The sequence below is a fragment of the Oncorhynchus keta genome, chromosome 37, assembly GCF_023373465.1.
Source record: "Oncorhynchus keta strain PuntledgeMale-10-30-2019 chromosome 37, Oket_V2, whole genome shotgun sequence".
NCBI lineage: Eukaryota > Metazoa > Chordata > Actinopteri > Salmoniformes > Salmonidae > Oncorhynchus > Oncorhynchus keta.
Genome location: NC_068457.1, coordinates 12,353,938 through 12,371,981, shown reverse-complemented (window position 1 = coordinate 12,371,981; position 18,044 = coordinate 12,353,938). Strand labels below are relative to the sequence as shown.

Below are 18,044 nucleotides of genomic sequence, written 5' to 3'. Positions count from 1 at the left end.
CCAAGGAGGAAGGAGCTATGACCTTACAACTGCTACAAAGAATCTCTTTTGCTCACCGAAGAAGCAGTAGATGATGCCGAAGAGGCAACACATGGAGCACACGACGGAGGGAACCACTTTGTAGCGCCGGCCCGTCTCCTCGCAGCCGTCCAACCGCTCAGGGTTTAGGTCCTGAGGGGGCGGGGCCAGCTTGAGCGCCAGCGTTTGCAGCGTGGACGTCATGGCGACCAGAGAGTGATGGAGTGATGGAGAAAGTGAGAACGAGAGATGGAAGGATTGGGGTGTTCAGGAGAGGGAGGAGGAGGGCAGGGAAGATCAGGGAGCTTTTCCCATCCACAAGAATCCACCTGTAGTGAGAAAGAGAGAGAGAGAGAGAGAGAGAGACAGAGAGAGAGAAAGAGAGAGAGAGTGAGAAAGAGAGAGAGTGAGAAAGAGAGAGAGAGAGAGAAAGAGAGAGAGAGACAGAGAGAGTGAGAGAGAGTGAGAAAGAGAGAGACAGAGAGAGAGAGAAAGAGAGAGAGAGTGATAAAGAGAGTGAGAGAGAGAGTGAAAGAAAGAAAGAAAGAAAGAAAGAAAGAGAGCGAAAGAGAGAGTTAGAGAGAGAGAGAGCGGTCAACGTTAGACATGTTTGCATTTACTATAGCTGTTTCAAAAACCTCCACACACACAGTGTGTAAGTAGAGCAGTGATCAAGAGTTCCAGAGGACAGACTCCGTTGTGTTTGGATCAGGCATTTCAGAGTGAATACCATCTCTCAACATGTTGGAACAAACCTCAGAAACACAGTCTGATTGTTCTACACGTGTTCTTCTATTTGAACAATGACGGACTCTCTCCCACACAAAGACACTGACATATGCTTTGCTAAAGCTCTCACCCAACGACCTCGTTCCCCTCTTTCCCACTCCTCCTCCTTTGTTCTCTCTCTCCCCGTCTCTCTAGCCTTCCGTGCAAGGAGGTTTCTGGGTCAGATGTTGGGTTACATAAGGAGCCCAGTGTGTGTTAGTGAGCTCGTCTGACTCTTACTGGAGCTGTTGCTGTTGAGATATTCATGAGCTCCATATTGTTCCCAGCATGCATCACTTTACCTCCCCGATGCCTCGCTTTCGCTTATCCTCACCTCACCTGAACATCACCCCACCCCTTCTTGCGTCGCTCTCTCTCTCTTGCTCTCTCCTTCCTTCCTTTCCTCTCTCTCTCCCCCTTCTATCCTTCCTTCCTTCCTTTCCTCTCTCTCTCTCCTACCCTTTCTCTGTCCTTCCTTCTTTTCCTCTCTCCTTCCTTCCTTCCTCTCTCCTCCCCTTTCTCCTCTCTTTCTCCTCCCCTTTCTCTCTCCTTCCTTCCTTTCCTCTCCCTCCTTCCTTTCCTCTCTCTCCTTCCTTTCTTTCCTCTCCCCTCCCCTTTTGTCTCCTTTTCTCTTCCTTTCCCATGGCAGGTTTCATTATTTCTCTCCCAGAAGGTGTGGCTCTGACAGCTATGGGTTTACTTGCAAACAGGTTTCACACCATTTAACATCATAGAAGTGAAGGTGCTGCATGGGTAGAAAGTATTAGCATGTCAGCATTTACCAAGGCCTCTGCATATGCATCAACCAGAAAGCCAGGTGTGTGTGTGTGTGTGTGTTGTGTGTGTGTTTCTCTGTGTGGCTCAGTGCCCGTGTCAGGCCTGATCAATGGCCCAGCATGAAACTGTGTGTCTGGAGTGATGCATCATCCACCTGAAGGCAGAGTAAACACATTGATATGAAAGAACTGAAGCTGCAATAGGTCTCTGTAGGATACAGTCTTTATACCATCCTCTAAGGATGGAATAGGAGGGTAATGGAGAGCTCAGAGGAGAACCTAGTGAAAACATGATCCCTGGCAGACTCTACGGTATCAACTGGGATTCATGAAATCCTCCCTGAGGTATGGATTAAAAATAGAATTGGGTTGGAGGCCTTGTCTTTTGCACTACGCCAACATGTACTGTGCTAAAACAGGATTGGACAGGACTCTATGTATGGGGTAGGTGTATACCTACATGATTAGCTAATACATTATTACATTAAGAAACATGTCCAGTAGGATTGCTATTTTAGATGGAAGTGGACAAGGGACAATAGGATATTTCGGTCTTCTTCTGACACTGACTAAATCCTTCCAAACCCATAAAATCACATCTAGCCCCTAGCTGCTCTCTCATCCAAACATGTTATAATAATAATCTTTCCTTGCGGATTACTCCATCTCTGCTGAACACCCGAGAGCGGAATGGAGCGCCACTAAGCTGTTCTTGAAGCAGATCCAGAGTTAGAATAGAGAGTTTCTATGTTCACAAGAGATCATCTGTTGAAAAACACAGTTCAGTTGAGAACAAGCTTGGCAATCTTCCACAATAACAACTTCCCACTTCCTGTCTGTTGTCATGACGAAAAAGAGGATGTTTGGATTCCGAGCATGTCCTGGTCCAAGTTGCTTGTCTGACCAATGGGAGAGCTGCCTAAACCACCATAGCAACAGTCAGAGAGCCAATCAGTGCCAGTCTGGCTGTTCCTCTCGGTTGGTATCTCCCTCCTCTCCTGGTTCACAGCCTTTAAGCTCTCTCCCATTGGCAAGTCACCCTCATGTCAGATGTAAAACAATGACTCAAGATACAGAACACACACATAGTGGCCTTGCTGGTTTCCTTTGCCCCACATTCAGCTAGTTGTGACAAGACTAGAGTGCGTGTGACAGTGTGAGCCCAAATCACACGGGGAGATGTCCGTCAACGGCGTGAAATTGGTGTGCGAGAAAAGGGAGCGTCAATTCACAAACACTGCGTAGCGTATGCTAACGTAATTGTCATGACAACTCATTGTAAATAGTTATTTTTGTTATGTTCTCTGTGTAGGCTAGCCCCTGGGAGTTATTGTTGTGAATCAATGTATATGTCCTACGGAGCCACCGCACCTGGGCTAAACAGTTGTTATGCGAGCTCACGAACGTGAGGAGAGTTGTAGCTTGTAAACCCGAGCCGTTTATAAAGAACTAGCTAAGTCTCGTTCTTTCTACATAGCAGTATTCTCTTTTGAAATACGAGGTCCTCAAGTTATCCAGCCGTAGCCTGCCTAGGCTATATTCCTAGCTATGGTCGAAATCAACACAGGTAGACTGCAATTGTTTCACTGATATTGATAAACCTTAGCTTTCAGCCCAATACCTTTTAAAACTACATATTTTGTCTACTTAGCATAGGGAAGATCATGACAATTCCTCGTAATTATTTTTCTACAAACGACCCACTCCATCCTTAGACCAACTTTGGATTAATTTGAAACAAGGCACTTACTAACCATATACTTTGAACTTTATTAATCAAATCGGCTGTAAGCTACAACGGTACTGCCAAGAAATGACATTTACAACGTGATATATATCATTCTAATGTGACGCAGTTGACGCCCGCGGCTCGTCTGCTCTCTCATTCCCTCGCATGAATTCTCATTCCAGCGTGAGCATGCGCATAAAAAAAAATAACTTCTCGTGTGATTTGGTCTTTACAGTGTTTGAGCAGGCAGATCCAAGGACAGAGGGAGGAAAGCACAGAACAGAAAAAGACTGGGTGGGAAGGGACAAGTGGTGTGAGCAATAAAATGGCAACACTAGAGGCCGGTGTGAAAGTGTGGACAAGTAGAATAGCGCTAGATCCTAAATTTAGTCCCAGACATTTTAAGATCCATATGGAGTGTCTATACACTGGTGATAGTCTGGACAGGGCGGAAACTTGCAAACACACTCATTGAATGGCTTTCCACGTCATATCTTTTTAGAACAGAATCAATCAATCTAGTAACTGGCGTTTTTCCTGGTCAGGTCACAGGTTCAGGACAAACTCAGAATCTAAGAATATCATATGATAGAGGGCAATGTGGTGTGGATAAAACCATGGTATTGTAGCGACCCGCACAGACAGCTAGCTGTGTGTTATGTGTTAGGCTAGGAGGTGGTTGTGTTGTACTGACCAGTACCCGGTGTTCGCGGGGTCCGACATGTCAATCAACCTGCTATCTGCCAATCACGGGAATGCCTGGAATGTTCTGATGCCGGGCATTCTGGTGGTTGGCGGAGTGGCGTGGAGGGGGGTTGGGCAGGGGGTGGAGCATTGGAAGTTAAGACCAGGTTCAGCCTTTGTTCTCTCTCTCTTACGTCTGGGCTTCACAAGAGAAGGTCACGATTGGCTTGTGGGTTATCTGTCATCTATTTGGCGTGTGCTACGGCCCAAACAGTAGCCTGTGTAAAGTTGGTTTAATAAACCGTCAATTCGCAAACTCAAGCCTCTGTCTGGACAATTGTTCATTTATGATCTAGTCAGGTCATTACATTGGTGTCAGAAGTTAAAACGTTGATACAAGTTAGCCAGCTAGCTAGCTGACTTATGTGGCTAGCTACCGTAAGTGAGAACGGGATTGAAAATGCTTCGAGGGAATCCGAAAGTGAAGGTGGAGGTAGGGGACGATTATGGCCAAGGAGGTGCGTGTGAATGGACGTCGGGGCTCTGTCTGAGGAGATCGCCAGGGCGTCGGAGCGCAGAGGCCGCTTGAGGGAGGACGATAGAGCGATGGCGGCTGAAGCGGGCATGAGTGCTTCGTCGACTGTATTTCGCGCGGATTCTGGTGGGCGGACCGGTGGTGACGTCGACGCGGCGTGACGAGGAATCTGGGGCTCAGGATGTAAACAAACATGGCGGCGCCCAGTTCCCGGCTGCGTCCGTATCTGTTAAGACCCCGAAGTATTCCGGTAAGGCGGATTGGGAAGCTTTTCATGCTCAGTTTGAACTGTTAGCTCATTTTAGGGGTGGTCGGATGAAGAAAGGGCACTGCAGTTGGCTTTATGCCTCACGGATGAAGCTCTGGCCTGTTTGATATTGATTAGCCCAGAGGACAGGCTTGATTATGGTGCTTTAGTGGGAGCACTGAGGAGGCGCTATGGACAGTGTGAACAGCCCGGGCTACTGCGCTCCGAACTGAGTAATAGACGCAGGCAGCCTGGAGAGCCTCTACGGGTGCTAGCTAATGACATTGAGAGCCTCTCTCGGCGGGCATATGCTCACATGCCCCCTCCGTGCAGAGCGAGCTAGCACGGGACCAGATCATACAGGCGCTCTCTCCTACGGAGCTGCGCATACAGACCCAGCTGGCTCATCCTGAGTCATTGCAGACAGCCTTGGAGATGGCTTTGGAGAGGGAGCTGGTGTGGGCTGGGGCTTCAGCTGGGGCTTTGGTGGGGGTGCAGGGAGACACACCCTCTGTGCGAGCTGGGGGCAGAGCAGCCCGGAGCCGGAAAAGCCTGCTTGGGTGGCCGAAATGACAAAACTCATTCGTGCTGTGTCGCTACAGGCGGAACGAAACACACGCCCTGGTCCCAGGGTCTGCTGGGGTTGTGGCCAGCCAAGCCATCTGCGCCGAGATTGCCCCATGTCCCCCAGAGCTCAGGGAAACGGCTCGGGGTCCGCATAGACCGGGTAGTGCGGACCCCTGGCTTTCTATCCCAACCACCATCATCTTCAGGAGGAGCCCACCGGCACAGACGGGGAAGCAAGGCTCCACTTCCCCCAGAAGCAGACGAGGGCAAGCGGATGGAGCCTGTTGTTGTGGTGGGCCGGACCTGTGTTGGGGACTTTTGTCATGTCCCTGTCACTGTGGAGGGGGTGCCCTGCTCCGCCCTGGTGGACACTGGGTCCACAGTAACCGTGGTGAGGCCAGATATTGTGCCAGGTTGGACTCAGTGTGAGCCTACAACTGTGCAGCTCCGCACAGTCACAGGTGAGCTGGCACCCATGAAAGGGAAGGGAATAATGACTCTGACAGTAGGGGGCAGGACTGTGCGTCATCCTGTGTGGGTGGCGGCTGTGCAGGACCCTTGTATCCTGGGGTTGGACTTTCTTAGGAGCACAGGCTGCCAGTTAGACCTAAATAGGGGCACACTGAGCTTCCAGGGAGGGATGGAAGTCACCATGGCCCCCCTAATGTCACATTCACTCAACCCAACAAACCCTTTACTCCAACAGTTAAAGCAGCAGAGACTCATGGCTGCGCCCCCTCCCCACAGCTGTGTGTGACTTTTCCCCTGTCCCCTGTCACCTACGGCGGTGTGTTACATTCCCCCAGCTACCTCCATGACACAGCCCTCTGTGAGCCCGGGCCGCACCCCCAGCCCAGCTACCCCAGATGGGAGAGGAGAGGACACTGTCTGCAGTGAGGGAGATATGGGGGAGGAACTGTGTTGGTCTTGACCCTGAGCAGCAGGAACGGTTGTGGCAGTTGCTGTTTGAATTCAGAGACAGCTTTGCGTTGAGTGAGGAAGAGGTGGGTCAGACTCATCTGGTGCAGCATGAGATCGACACAGGTGATGCTCGACCCATCAAGATGCGTCCCCGCCGTATCCCGCTGGCACGCCAGACAAGGCTGTGTTGGAGATGCAGCGGGCAGACTTCATTGAGCCCTCAGACAGCCCCTGGGCGGCGCCAGTCGTCATGGTTCCGAAGAAGGGGGCAAGCTGAGGTTCTGTGCGGACTACAGGCGGCTGAATGAGGTAACCAGGAAGGACTCATACCCCATACCACGTATCGATGAGTCGCTGGACCTGGTTAGGGGTCCTCCTGGTTCTCCTCACTAGACCTCCGCAGTGGCTACTGGCAGGTGCCCCTCTCGCCAGAGGCCAGAGCCAAAACTGCGTTCTCCACTAACAGAGGACACTGGCAGTTCAAGGTCCTGTGCTTTGGCCTGTGCAACGCTCCAGCTACTTTTGAGCGTTTGATGGACAGTGTGCTGGATGGCATCCCCCGACAGCAGTGTCTGGTATACCTCGATGACATCCTGGCCCATGGCAGCTCCTTCCAGTCAGCCCTGGGGTGCTACGGCGTGTGCTGGAGAGGGTGGCTGCCGCAGGTCTGAAGCTCCACCCCGAGAAGTGCCACTTCATGAGGAGAGAGGTGTCCTTCTTGGGCCACCGAGTGGGGAAGGAGGGGATCAGCACCATGGAGGACAAGGTAGGGGCTGTCAGAGACTGGCCCACCCCCACCGACCAGCGTCAGCTGAAGAGCTTCCTGGGCCTGGCCTCGTACTAAAGGAGGTTTGTACGGGGCTTCTCAAGCGTTGCTGCTCCACTGAACCGCCTGCTGCCGAAGGACAAGGCTTTCACTTGGACAGTGGAGTGTGAGGAGGCGTTCAACACCCTCAAACGTGCACTGATCGAGGCCCCGTGCTCGCCCCCTGACCTCACCTTGCCCTTTATCCTGGACACAGACGCGAGCAATGTGGGCATGGGTGGGGTGCTGGCCCAGGTGGGGCCAGAGGGGAGAGAGTCGTGGCGTACTTCAGCAAAACATTTGACAAACATGAGCGCCGCTACTGTGTCACCCGGCGGGAGCTCTTGGCTGTTGTGGCTTCCGTCAAACACTTCAAGTACTACCTGGGTGGTCTGCCCTTTACTGTAAGGACTGACCACTCTGCTCTCCAGTGGCTCATGTCTTTCAGAGAGCCAGAGGGGCAGGTGGCACGCTGGTTGGAGGAGCTTCAGCCGTAAGACTTCACGGTGGTGCACAGGGCAGGGGCACGCCACTCCAACGCCGACGCCATGTCCCGTCGGCCCTGTACTGCAGACGGCTGCCGCCACTGTGAACGGAGAGAGGGACGGGAGAGAGAGCTGCGGGCAGAGAGCTGCGGGCACTGTGCCACAGTGTGTCGGGCGAGCGGGCGGGCCTGTCTGCTGTGAGCTGCAGACTGTCGACGTGGCTGAATGGCGGCAGCAGCAGGGACGGGACACAGACCTACAGCCAGTGCTACAGTGGGTAGAGGCGCAGGTGAGGCCACCATGGGAAGAGGTGACAGCGCTCTCACTCGAGACCAAAGGGTTGTGGTCGAAGTTTGAGAGACTGCGGCTGGCTGATGGCGTGCTACAGCGGGCATGGAAGGAGTCAGCTACGGGAGAGGAGAAGTGGCAGGTGGTGGTCCCAAAAGCATTGCGGGAGGCTAGGCTCCAGAGTACTCAGGGGGGTGGGGACTGGACACTTTGGGGTCACAAAACACTGCGCCGTCTCCGTCAGGGCTTCTACTGGGGGCAGCACAAGAGGGATGTGGAGGACTTTTGTCGCCGCTGTGACAACTGCACAGCGAGAAAGGGCCCCCAGGCCGCTCTCATGCTCAGCTCCAACAGTTCCCAGTGGGGGCTCCCATGGAGAGGGTGGGAGTGGATGTAGTTGGGCCGTTCCCCACCACAGACAGTGGAAACCGCTGGGTGCTCACGGCCATGGACTATTTCACAAAATGGCCCGAGGCCTATGCTCTGCCTGACCAGGAGGCAGAGACCATCGTCGACGCCCTGACAGCGGGGATGTTCAGCAGGTTTGGAGCTGCAGAGTCCATCCACAGCGACCAAGGCAGAAACTTTGAGTCCCGTGTGTTCGCCACCATGTGTGAGAGGCTGGGTATGCACAAGACCCGCACTACTCCTCTCCATCCTCAAAGTGATGGCCTTGTGGAGCGCTTCAACAAAACGCTTGGACAGCAGCTGGCCATCGTCTCTTCCAAACACCAGCGTGACTGGGACAAGCACCTGCCTATGGTCCTCATGGCATGCCGCTCCGCTGTCCAAGACTCCACTTCCTGCACGCCTGCCCTCCTCATGCTGGGGAGAGAGATCCGCACCCCTGCGGAGATGGCGTTTGGTCGGCCCCTGGATAGCCCTCATGTTCCTCCGGGGCCGGAGTATGCCCGGAGACTCCAGGACCGCCTGGAGACAGCCCACACCTTCGCCAGAGAGCAGCTGGTGAATGCAGGTGTGAGGCAGAAAAGGAACTATGACGTGCACACCCGGGGAAGGCACTTTGTGGCTGGGGAGCTGGTCTGGGTCTACAGCCCCCTAAGGAAAAAAGGCAGATGCCCCAAGTTGGACAGTCACTGGGTGGGACCCTGCAGTGTCCTGGAGAGGGTAGGGGAGGTTGTGTACCGGGTGCAGCTTTCTCCCAGGGGGAGAAAGGTGGCACTGCACCGGGACAGGTTAGCCCCATACAGAGGGGCCTCTTCTCCCCAAACCCCAGGAACCCCCACAATTCCCCTCTCTGGCAATGACATTCTCCAGGCACCCACCCTCAGGTGCCGCAGACAAGGCTCCAGACAGCCCACTCCCCCTGTCTCCCCCCCTGTGTCACCACGTGGTTCCCGAGAGCCACGGACTGTATTACCCGTTCCCGCTTCCTTGTCCCCCATATCCCTGCCTTCATCCCCTGGGTCCCAGAGGGGCACTCTGCGACCATCACGGCCACGCAGGCAAAGGAGACCTCCGGGTCGCTTCAGAGACTTTGTTTGTTCCCTCGGGGACGAGGGACTTTGTGGTGGGGGGGCTGTGTAGCGACCCGCACAGACAGCTGTGTGTTATGTGTTAGGCTAGGAGGTGGTTGTGTTGTACTGACCAGTACCCGGTGTTCGCGGGGTCCGACATGTCAATCAACCTGCTATCTGCCAATCACGGGAATGCCTGGAATGTTCTGATGCCGGGCATCCTGGTGGTTGGCGGAGTGGCGTGGAGGGGGGTTGGGCAGGGGGGTGGAGCATTGGAAGTTAAGACCAGGTTCAGCCTTTGTTCTCTCTCTCTTACGTCTGGGCTTCACAAGAGAAGGTCACGATTGGCTTGTGGGTTATCTGTCATCTATTTGGCGTGTGCTACGGCCCAAACAGTAGCCTGTGTAAAGTTGGTTTAATAAACCGTCAATTCGCAAACTCAAACCTCTGTCTGGACAATTGTTCATTTATGATCTAGTCAGGTCATTACAGTATATATACACTGTAGGTGCTGTGAAGTGGAGCAGCCTATCCTGTGAGATGGGTGGAGTCTGTCCGCTGCCCAGCGGCATCATGTTCTAGTCTAGCAGACATCCAGCTGTGTTAATCCACAACGGGCCTGTGTGTGTTCGTACGGTCTATGACTTCCCCTTGGCCAGTGGGGCAACCATAGCAGACAGCTGTACTTGCTGACATCATCTCATCTGACAGATGCTCAAAATCTACTCAGCCATATGTTAACAGACAGCATTAATATAGCTGCTATGACGCCCCTTTATATGGTGTCTACTGGTGTGGACAAATGAGAGACTTCACTGAATGGACTGTGGGCTTTACAGGTCAACCTTGTCATAGGAAAACGACATAAGCAGATGTGAAAAAAGACATGTTTACAACATTATACTGTACCTGCCTCCCACTTCTACTCTCAATTGAATGTTCAAAAGGCACTATATAAATACATTTTGATGCATTTGTTACTCCTATTCCACTATTTTCTGCAGCGTTTTTCATAATGCAGAGGCAGCTCTGCAGAGTGGTCACTAGCGGGCAAAGCCATGTTAAACTTAACCCTATTCACACTGCTAACCCTAATCTTAAATTAAGACCAAAAAGCTCATTTTAGTTTTCATAAATTGTACTGAACTGAATTGAGAGAGAGCAGGTTTAACCAGAGGGAGAGGTGCAGCTGGGTGTGTATGTGTACATATATACACTACCGTTCAAAAGTTTGAGGTCACTTAGAAATGTCCTTGTTTTTGAAAGAAAAGCACATTTTTTGTCCATTAAAATAACATCAAATTGATCAGAAATACAGTGTAAACATTGTAAATGACTATTGTAGCTGGAAACTGCAGATTTTTTAAATGGAATATCTACATAGGTGTACAGAGGCCCATTATCCACAACCATCCACTCCTATGTTCCAATGGCACGTTGTGTTCGCTAATCCAAGTTTATAATTTCAAAAGGCTAATTGATAGTTAGAAAACCTTTTTTCAATTATGTTGGTACAGCTGAATACTGTTTTTCTGATTGAAGAAGCAATAAAACTGGCCTTTAGACTAGTTGAGTATCTGGAGCATCAGCATTTGTGGGTTCGATTACAGGCTCAAAATGGCCAGAAACAAAGAACTTTCTTCTGAAACGCATCAGTCTATTCTTGTTCTGAGAAATGAAGGCTTTTCCATGCGAGAAATTGCCAAGGAACTGAAGATCTCATACAATGCTGTGTACTACTCCCTTCACAGAACAGCGCAAACTGTGTCTAACCAGAATAGAAAGAGTGGGAGGCCCCGGTGCACAACTGAGCAAGAGGACAAGTACATTAGTGTCTAGTTTGAGAAAGACGCCTCACAAGTCCTCAACTGGCAGCTTCATTAAATAGTACCCGCAAAACACCAGTCACAACGTCAACAGTGACGCAGCGACTCTGGGATGCTGGTCTTTTAGGCAGAGTTGCAAAGAAAAAGCCATATCTCAGGCTGGTCAATAAAAAGAAAAGATTAAGATGGGCAAAATAACACAGACGCTGATCAATTTGATGTTATTTGAATGGACTTTTTTTGTGCTGTTCTTTAAAAAACAAGGACATTTCTAAGTGACGCCAAACATTTGAATGGAAGTGTACATATACAAACACACCCAGCTGGACCTCTCCTTCTGGTCAAACATTCTCTCTCTCTCTCTCTCTCTCTCTCTCTCTCTCTCTCTCTCTCTCTCTCTCTCTCTCTCTCTCTCTCTCTCTCTCTCTCTCTCTCTCTCTCTCTCTCTCTCTCTCTCTCTCTCTCTCTCTCTCTCTCTCTCTCTCTCTCTCTCTCTCTCTCTCTCTCTCTCTCTCTCTCTCTCTCTCTCTCTCTCTCTCTCTCTCTCTCTCTCTCTCTCTCTCTCTCTCTCTCTCTCTCTCTCTCTCTCTCTCTCTCTCTCTCTCTCTCTCTCTCTCTCTCTCTCTCTCTCTCTCTCTCTCTCTCTCTCTCTCTCTCTCTCTCTCTCTCTCTCTCTCTCTCTCTCTCTCTCTCTCTCTCTCTCTCTCTCTCTCTCTCTCTCTCTCTCTCTCTCTCTCTCTCTCTCTCTCTCTCTCTCTCTCTCTCTCTCTCTCTCTCTCTCTCTCTCTCTCTCTCTCTCTCTCTCTCTCTCTCTCTCTCTCTCTCTCTCTCTCTCTCTCTCTCCAGTTCAATGGGCTTTATTGGCATGAAAAGCCAGTATGAGGGTTTGTGCTCAGGCTAGAATCACCTCCAGACTGAGGGTTTGTGCTCTCTCTCTCTCTACTCATTCCAGGGTTTTACTTTAGTGTTTACTATTTTCTACATTGTAGAATAATAGTGAAGACATGAAAACTCTGAAATAACACACATGTAGTAACAAAAAAAAAGTGTTAAACAAATCAAAATGCATTTTTAGATTTGAGATTCTTCAAAGTAGCCAACCTTTACCTTGATGACAGCTTTGCACACTCGTGGCATTCTCTCAACCAGCTTCATGAGGTAGTCACCTGGAATGAATTTCAATTAACATGTGTGCCTTTTTTGAAAGTTAATTTGTGGAATTTCTTTCCTTCTTAATGTGTTTGAGCCAATCATTTGTGTTGTGACAAAGTAGGGGTGGTGTACAGAAGATAGGTATTCCGACGCAAAAAAATACAGTCACAAAAACTATCAAGCTCTATGATGAAACTGGCTCTTATGAGGACCGCCACAGGGAAGGAAGACCCAGAGTTACCTCTGCTGCAGAGGATAAATTCATTAGATTTACCAGCCTCAGAAATTGCAGCCCAAATAAATGCTTCACAGAGTTAAAGTAACAGACACATCTCAACATCAACTGTTCAGAGAAGACTGAGTGAATCAGGCCTTCATGGTCGAATTGCTGCAAAGAAACCACTACTAAAGGACACCAATAATAAGAAGAGACTTGTTTGGGCCAAGAAACACGAGCAATAGACATTAGACCGGTGGAAATCTGTCCTTTGGTCTGGAGTCCAAATGTAGATATTTGGTTCCTACCGCCGTGTTTTTGTGAGACGCAGAGTCGGTGAACGGATGATCTCCGCATGTGTAGTTCCCCTCGTGAAGCATGGAGGAGGAGGTGTGATGGTGTGCTTTACTGGTGACACTGTCTGTGATTTATTTAGAATTCAAGGCACACTTAGACACAGCATAGACACAGCATTCTGCAGCGATACGCCATCCCATCTGGTTTGCGCTTAGTGGGACTATCATTTGTTTTTCAACAGGACAATGACCCAACACACCTCCAGGCTGTGTTAGGGCTATTTTACCAAGAAGGATAGTGATGGAGTGGTGCATCAGATGACCTGGCCTCCACAATCCCCCGACCTCAACCCAATTGAGATGGTTTGGGATGAGTTGGACCACAGAGTGAAGGAAAAGCAGCCAACAAGTGCTCAGCATATGTGGGAACCCCTTCAAGATGGTTGGAAAAGCATTCCAGGTGAAGCTGGTTGAGAGAATGCCAATTGTTTAACACTTTTTTGGTTACTACATGATTCCATATGTGTTGTTTCATAGTTTTTGATGTCGTCACTATTATTCTACAATGTAGAAAATAGTAGAAAATAAAGAATTACTCTGGAATGAGTAGGTGTCCAAACTTTTGACTGGTACTATAAATACACTGCTCAAAAAAATAAAGGGAGCACTTAAACAACACAATGTAACTCCAAGTCAATCACACTTCTGTGAAATCAAACTGTCCACTTAGGAAGCAACACTGATTGACAATAAATGTCACATGCTGTTGTGCAAATGGAATAGACAACAGGTGGAAATTATAGGCAATTAGCAAGACACCCCCAATAAAGGAGTGGTTCTGCAGGTGGTGACCACAGACGACTTCTCAGTTCCTATGCTTCCTGGCTGATGTTTTGGTCACTTTTGAATGCTGGCGGTGCTTTCACTCTAGTGGTAGCATGAGACGGAGTCTACAACCCACACAAGTGGCTCAGGTAGTGCAGCTCATCCAGGATGGCACGTCAATGCGAGCTGTGACAAGAAGGCTTGCTGTGTCTGTCAGCGTAGTGTCCAGAGCATGGAGGCGCTACTAGGAGACAGGCCAGTACATCAGGTGACGTGGAGGAGGCCGTAGGAGGGCAACACCCCAGCAGCAGGACCGCTACCTCCGCCTTTGTGCAAGGAGGAGCACTGCCAGAGCCCTGCAAAATGATCTCCAGCAGGCCACAAATGTGCATGTGTCTGCTCAAACAGACTCCATGAGGGTGGTATGAGGGCCTGACGTCCACAGGTGGGGGTTGTGCTTAAAGCCCAACACCGTGCAGGACGTTTGGCATTTGCCAGAGAACACCAAGATTGGCAAATTCGCCACTGGCGCCCTGTGCTCTTCACAGATGAAAGCAGGTTCACACTGAGCACATGTGACAGATGTGACAGAGTCTGGAGATGCCGTGGAGAACGTTCTGCTGCCTGCAACATCCTACAGCATGACCGGTTTGGCGGTGGGTCAGTCATGGTGTGGGGTGGCATTTCTTTGGGGGGCCGCACAGCCCTCCATGTGCTCGCCAGAGGTAGCCTGACTGCCATTAGGTACCGAGATGAGATCCTCAGACCCCTTGTGAGACCATATGCTGGTGCGGTTGGCCCTGGGTTCCTCCTAATGCAAGACAATGCTAGACCTCATGTGGCTGGAGTGTGTCAGCAGTTCCTGCAAGAGGAAGGCATTGATGCTATGGACCGCCCGTTCCCCAGACCTGAATCCAATTGAGCACATCTGGGACATCATGTCTCGCTCCATCCACCAACGCCACGTTGCACCACAGACTGTCCAGGAGTTGGCGGATGCTTTAGTCCAGGTCTGGGAGGAGATCCCTCAGGAGACCATCCGCCACCTCATCAGGAGCATGCCCAGGCGTTGTAGGGAGGTCATACAGGCACGTGGAGGCCACACACACTACTGAGCCTCAAGTGGAAAACCACACTACAGGCTGATCCGACTTTGATGTAATGTCCTTAAAACATTACATCAAAGTCGGATCAGCCTGTCGTGTGGTTTTCCACTTTAATTTTGAGTGTGACTCCAAATCCAGACCTCCATGGGTTGATAAATTTGATTTCCATTGATAATTTTTGTGTGATTTTGTTGTCAGCACATTCAACTATGTAAAGAAAAAAGTATTTAATAAGAATATTTCATTCATTCAGATCTAGAATGTGTTATTTTAGTGTTCCCTTTATTTTTTTGAGCAGTGTATATAAATATGTGTGTGTGTACAGAAGGATGACCGTGAAAGGTGTGATATCTCTCAGTACAATAGCCCTGCCCTTTCTGATTGACTCTAGTGGGGTGGGGAAGAGAGGGGAAAGAGGAGAGAGAGGGGCTCGGAGGGACAGGTAGCCAAGGGTTTAGTCAGCCCCAGATCATCTTGCTGAGCGCCTCAGCTCTTAGCAACATGGAGATTAATATGCGTGTGTGTGCATGTGTGTGTGTCTGCAACACTCATACGCCTCATTCATTAACAGGACCAATCTATATATAAACTCTCTGAGAGAGTTGCTCTTAGCTGACATATAATAGTTATGTGTGGCACCACAGTGTAGTGACTGACTGTATGTTTAAGGATGGAAATGTCAGTGCTTCTGTAGAAATGTCATCAAAGCCTTCAAGAAGAGAGGGCTGACTAACAATGTGGCTGAGAATTCTAACAAGGTCTTACGTCAGTCTCATTAGACACAATGATCAGCACTGAATAGTGTATGTATTTCTGCGTCTGCGCCAGTCGTCGTGACTGACGCCTAGCCAAAGCGTGTACAACCCCCCCACACACACACAGCCCACTCAAGCCTCTTCCTGCAAGCTGTTGTCGTGCTACAGCCTTGCAGTGCAGTCTGGAGGTGATGTAACCATGCTGACTGGTGACTACCCACAACCCACCATACAGGAACTGGACCCGCTCCAGTCTCCACACACACACGATCAGCAAGACATCGGTTGCATCCCAAATGGCACTCTATTCCCTATATACTGCACTACTTTTGACCTGAGCACAGTGCACTAAATAGGGAATAGAGTGCCATTTGGTACGCTCACATAATATAATACTCATCCTCCTACGGCTCCACAGAGACCTTTGATATATGTTTAAGGACAGTATGTACCTTGGTGTGTGAGAATGTGTGTGAGGGGGGGTTGTGTGTGTGGCTGCCTCCATTACTCCATTAGCAGATTGCACTAACCTATTTAGTCATCGCAATGTTCTTCTCAATACAAACAAATGTGTCACTACAGATGACAGTCTGTTTCTCAGCTCCCCTCTCGCTCTCTCTCATTACCTCTTGGTTTTACCCTCCTCTGTGTCACAGTGACAGTGTCGTGAGAAGAACACCAGTGGACAAGTGCAGGGATGTCACCTTGTATGATCATCCCACTGTAGTGAGTGGGCATCAGCAATAGCTGTAACACGTGTGATACCCAGCACAGGCTTGGCTTCCAATGCCAACCATAAGTAACCTTTATTTAACGAGGCAAGTCAGTTTAAGAACAAATTCAAATTTATAATAACGACCAAACCCAGGAGGCACTGGGCCAATTGTGCACCGCCCCATGGGACTCCCAATCACACCCGGATGTGATACAGCCTGGATTTGAACCAGGGAGTGTAGTGACGCCTCTTGCACTGAGATGCAGTGCCTTAGAGTAAATAACTCACAAACACTAGAGAAGCTGAACCAAGTTGAATTCTTCCCAAAGGGTCGGAACAGCTGTATTCAGACAAAGCCATGTTCCCACCACTACCAGTATACAGTATATTCTCTAGTGGTCGACCGATTAAATCGGCATGGCCGATTAATTAGGGCCGATTTCAAGTTTTCATAACAATCGGTAATCAGCATTTTATGGCCGCTTACATTGCGTGGCAAGCTGACCACCTGTTACGTGAGTGCAGCAAGAAGCCAAGGTACGTTGCGAGCTAGCATTAAAATTATCTTATAAAAAACAATCAATCTTCACATAATCACCAGTTAACTACACATAGTTGATGATATTACTAGGTTAACTAGCTTGTTCTGCATTGCATATAATCAATGCGGTGCCTATTAATTTATCGAATCACAGCCTACTTCACCAAACGGGTGACGATTTAACAAAGGGGCATTCGCAAAAAAAGCACAATTGTTGTATGAATATACCTAACCATAAACATCTTTTGCCTTTCTTAAAGTCAATTGAAGTAAATATTTGTAAACCTGCATATATATATATATATATATATATATATATATATATATAAAATAAATATATAAATATTTATATAATAAATATATATATTTTATATATACATAGAAAATAAAAATCTGCTTTTTTTGGTCCTCCAATAATCGGTATCGGCGTTGAAAAATCATAATCGGTCTACCTCTAATATACTCCAATTTAGGCACTCCTCCTTTCCAATCCTTACATCTTATGGTTCCACATGAAGAGGGTAATAGGATAGTGAACCATAATTTCTGACCTGACCTCCTGACCTAATTCACTTTTGACATTAAAAGCCAGTCTATTTCACTCCTTTAGATACTATGCTTCTGATCTATCATGTCTTTAGTATCTCAATGTTCAAAGTTGACCCCGAATCCAACACCTTTGTCGCATTTCCCAATCTCAAAGGGATATGTTGAAAAGGAACATGGGGTGAGAGCAGGAAGTGAATTACATGAAGGAGACCTGAGACTACACAGAAGAAAGGGTTGAATAAGAGTGAAAAAGGAGAACAAGAAAAAGAGAGAAAGCAAGACGAAAGATAGGACAGATCTGCCAATGGGCTCCCCATTCCGCAGTGTTTGCTGACATAACCACTTCATAATGCATTACTCACTGTGTTACTGCTGCTGTGGGATCTGGTCTGTTGCTGCTACGAAATGTCTTCATAGACTTCATCAGATGTTTTCTCACTGTGTTACTGCTGCTGTGGGATCTGGTCTGTCGCTGCTACTAAATGTCTTCATAGACTTCAAAAGATGTTTTCTCACTGTGTTACTGCTGCTGTGGGATCTGGTCTGTCGCTGCTACTAAATGTCTTCATAGACTTCATCAGATGTTTTCTCACTGTGTTACTGCTGCTGTGGGATCTGGTCTGTTGCTGCTACTAAATGTCTTCATAGACTTCAACAGATGTTTTCTCACTGTGTTACTGCTGCTGTGGGATCTGGTCTGTTGCTGCTACTAAATGTCTTCATAGACTTCATCAGATGTTTTCTCACTGTGTTACTGCTGC

At 49.0% G+C, this 18,044-nt stretch overlaps 1 protein-coding gene across 3 annotated transcripts in view; it reads right to left on the bottom strand.

The window, feature by feature from the left end:
* The window catches only part of LOC118370221 (transmembrane protein 198-B-like), a 29,262-nt gene that overhangs the window by 5,011 nt on the left and 6,207 nt on the right, over nt 1-18,044 (bottom strand). Inside the window, exons 1-2 of one of the 3 annotated variants that reach the window (XM_052499178.1) lie at nt 774-4,070; nt 57-347 (exon numbers count right to left, since the gene is read on the bottom strand). In XM_052499178.1, coding sequence (XP_052355138.1) covers nt 57-222 — 166 coding nt within the window. In that variant the 5' untranslated portion in view covers nt 223-347; nt 774-4,070. Of the gene's footprint in view, nt 1-56; nt 348-773; nt 4,071-18,044 lie in introns of those variants that run through there. The other 2 variants (XM_052499177.1, XM_052499175.1) reach the window with 2 other exon arrangements.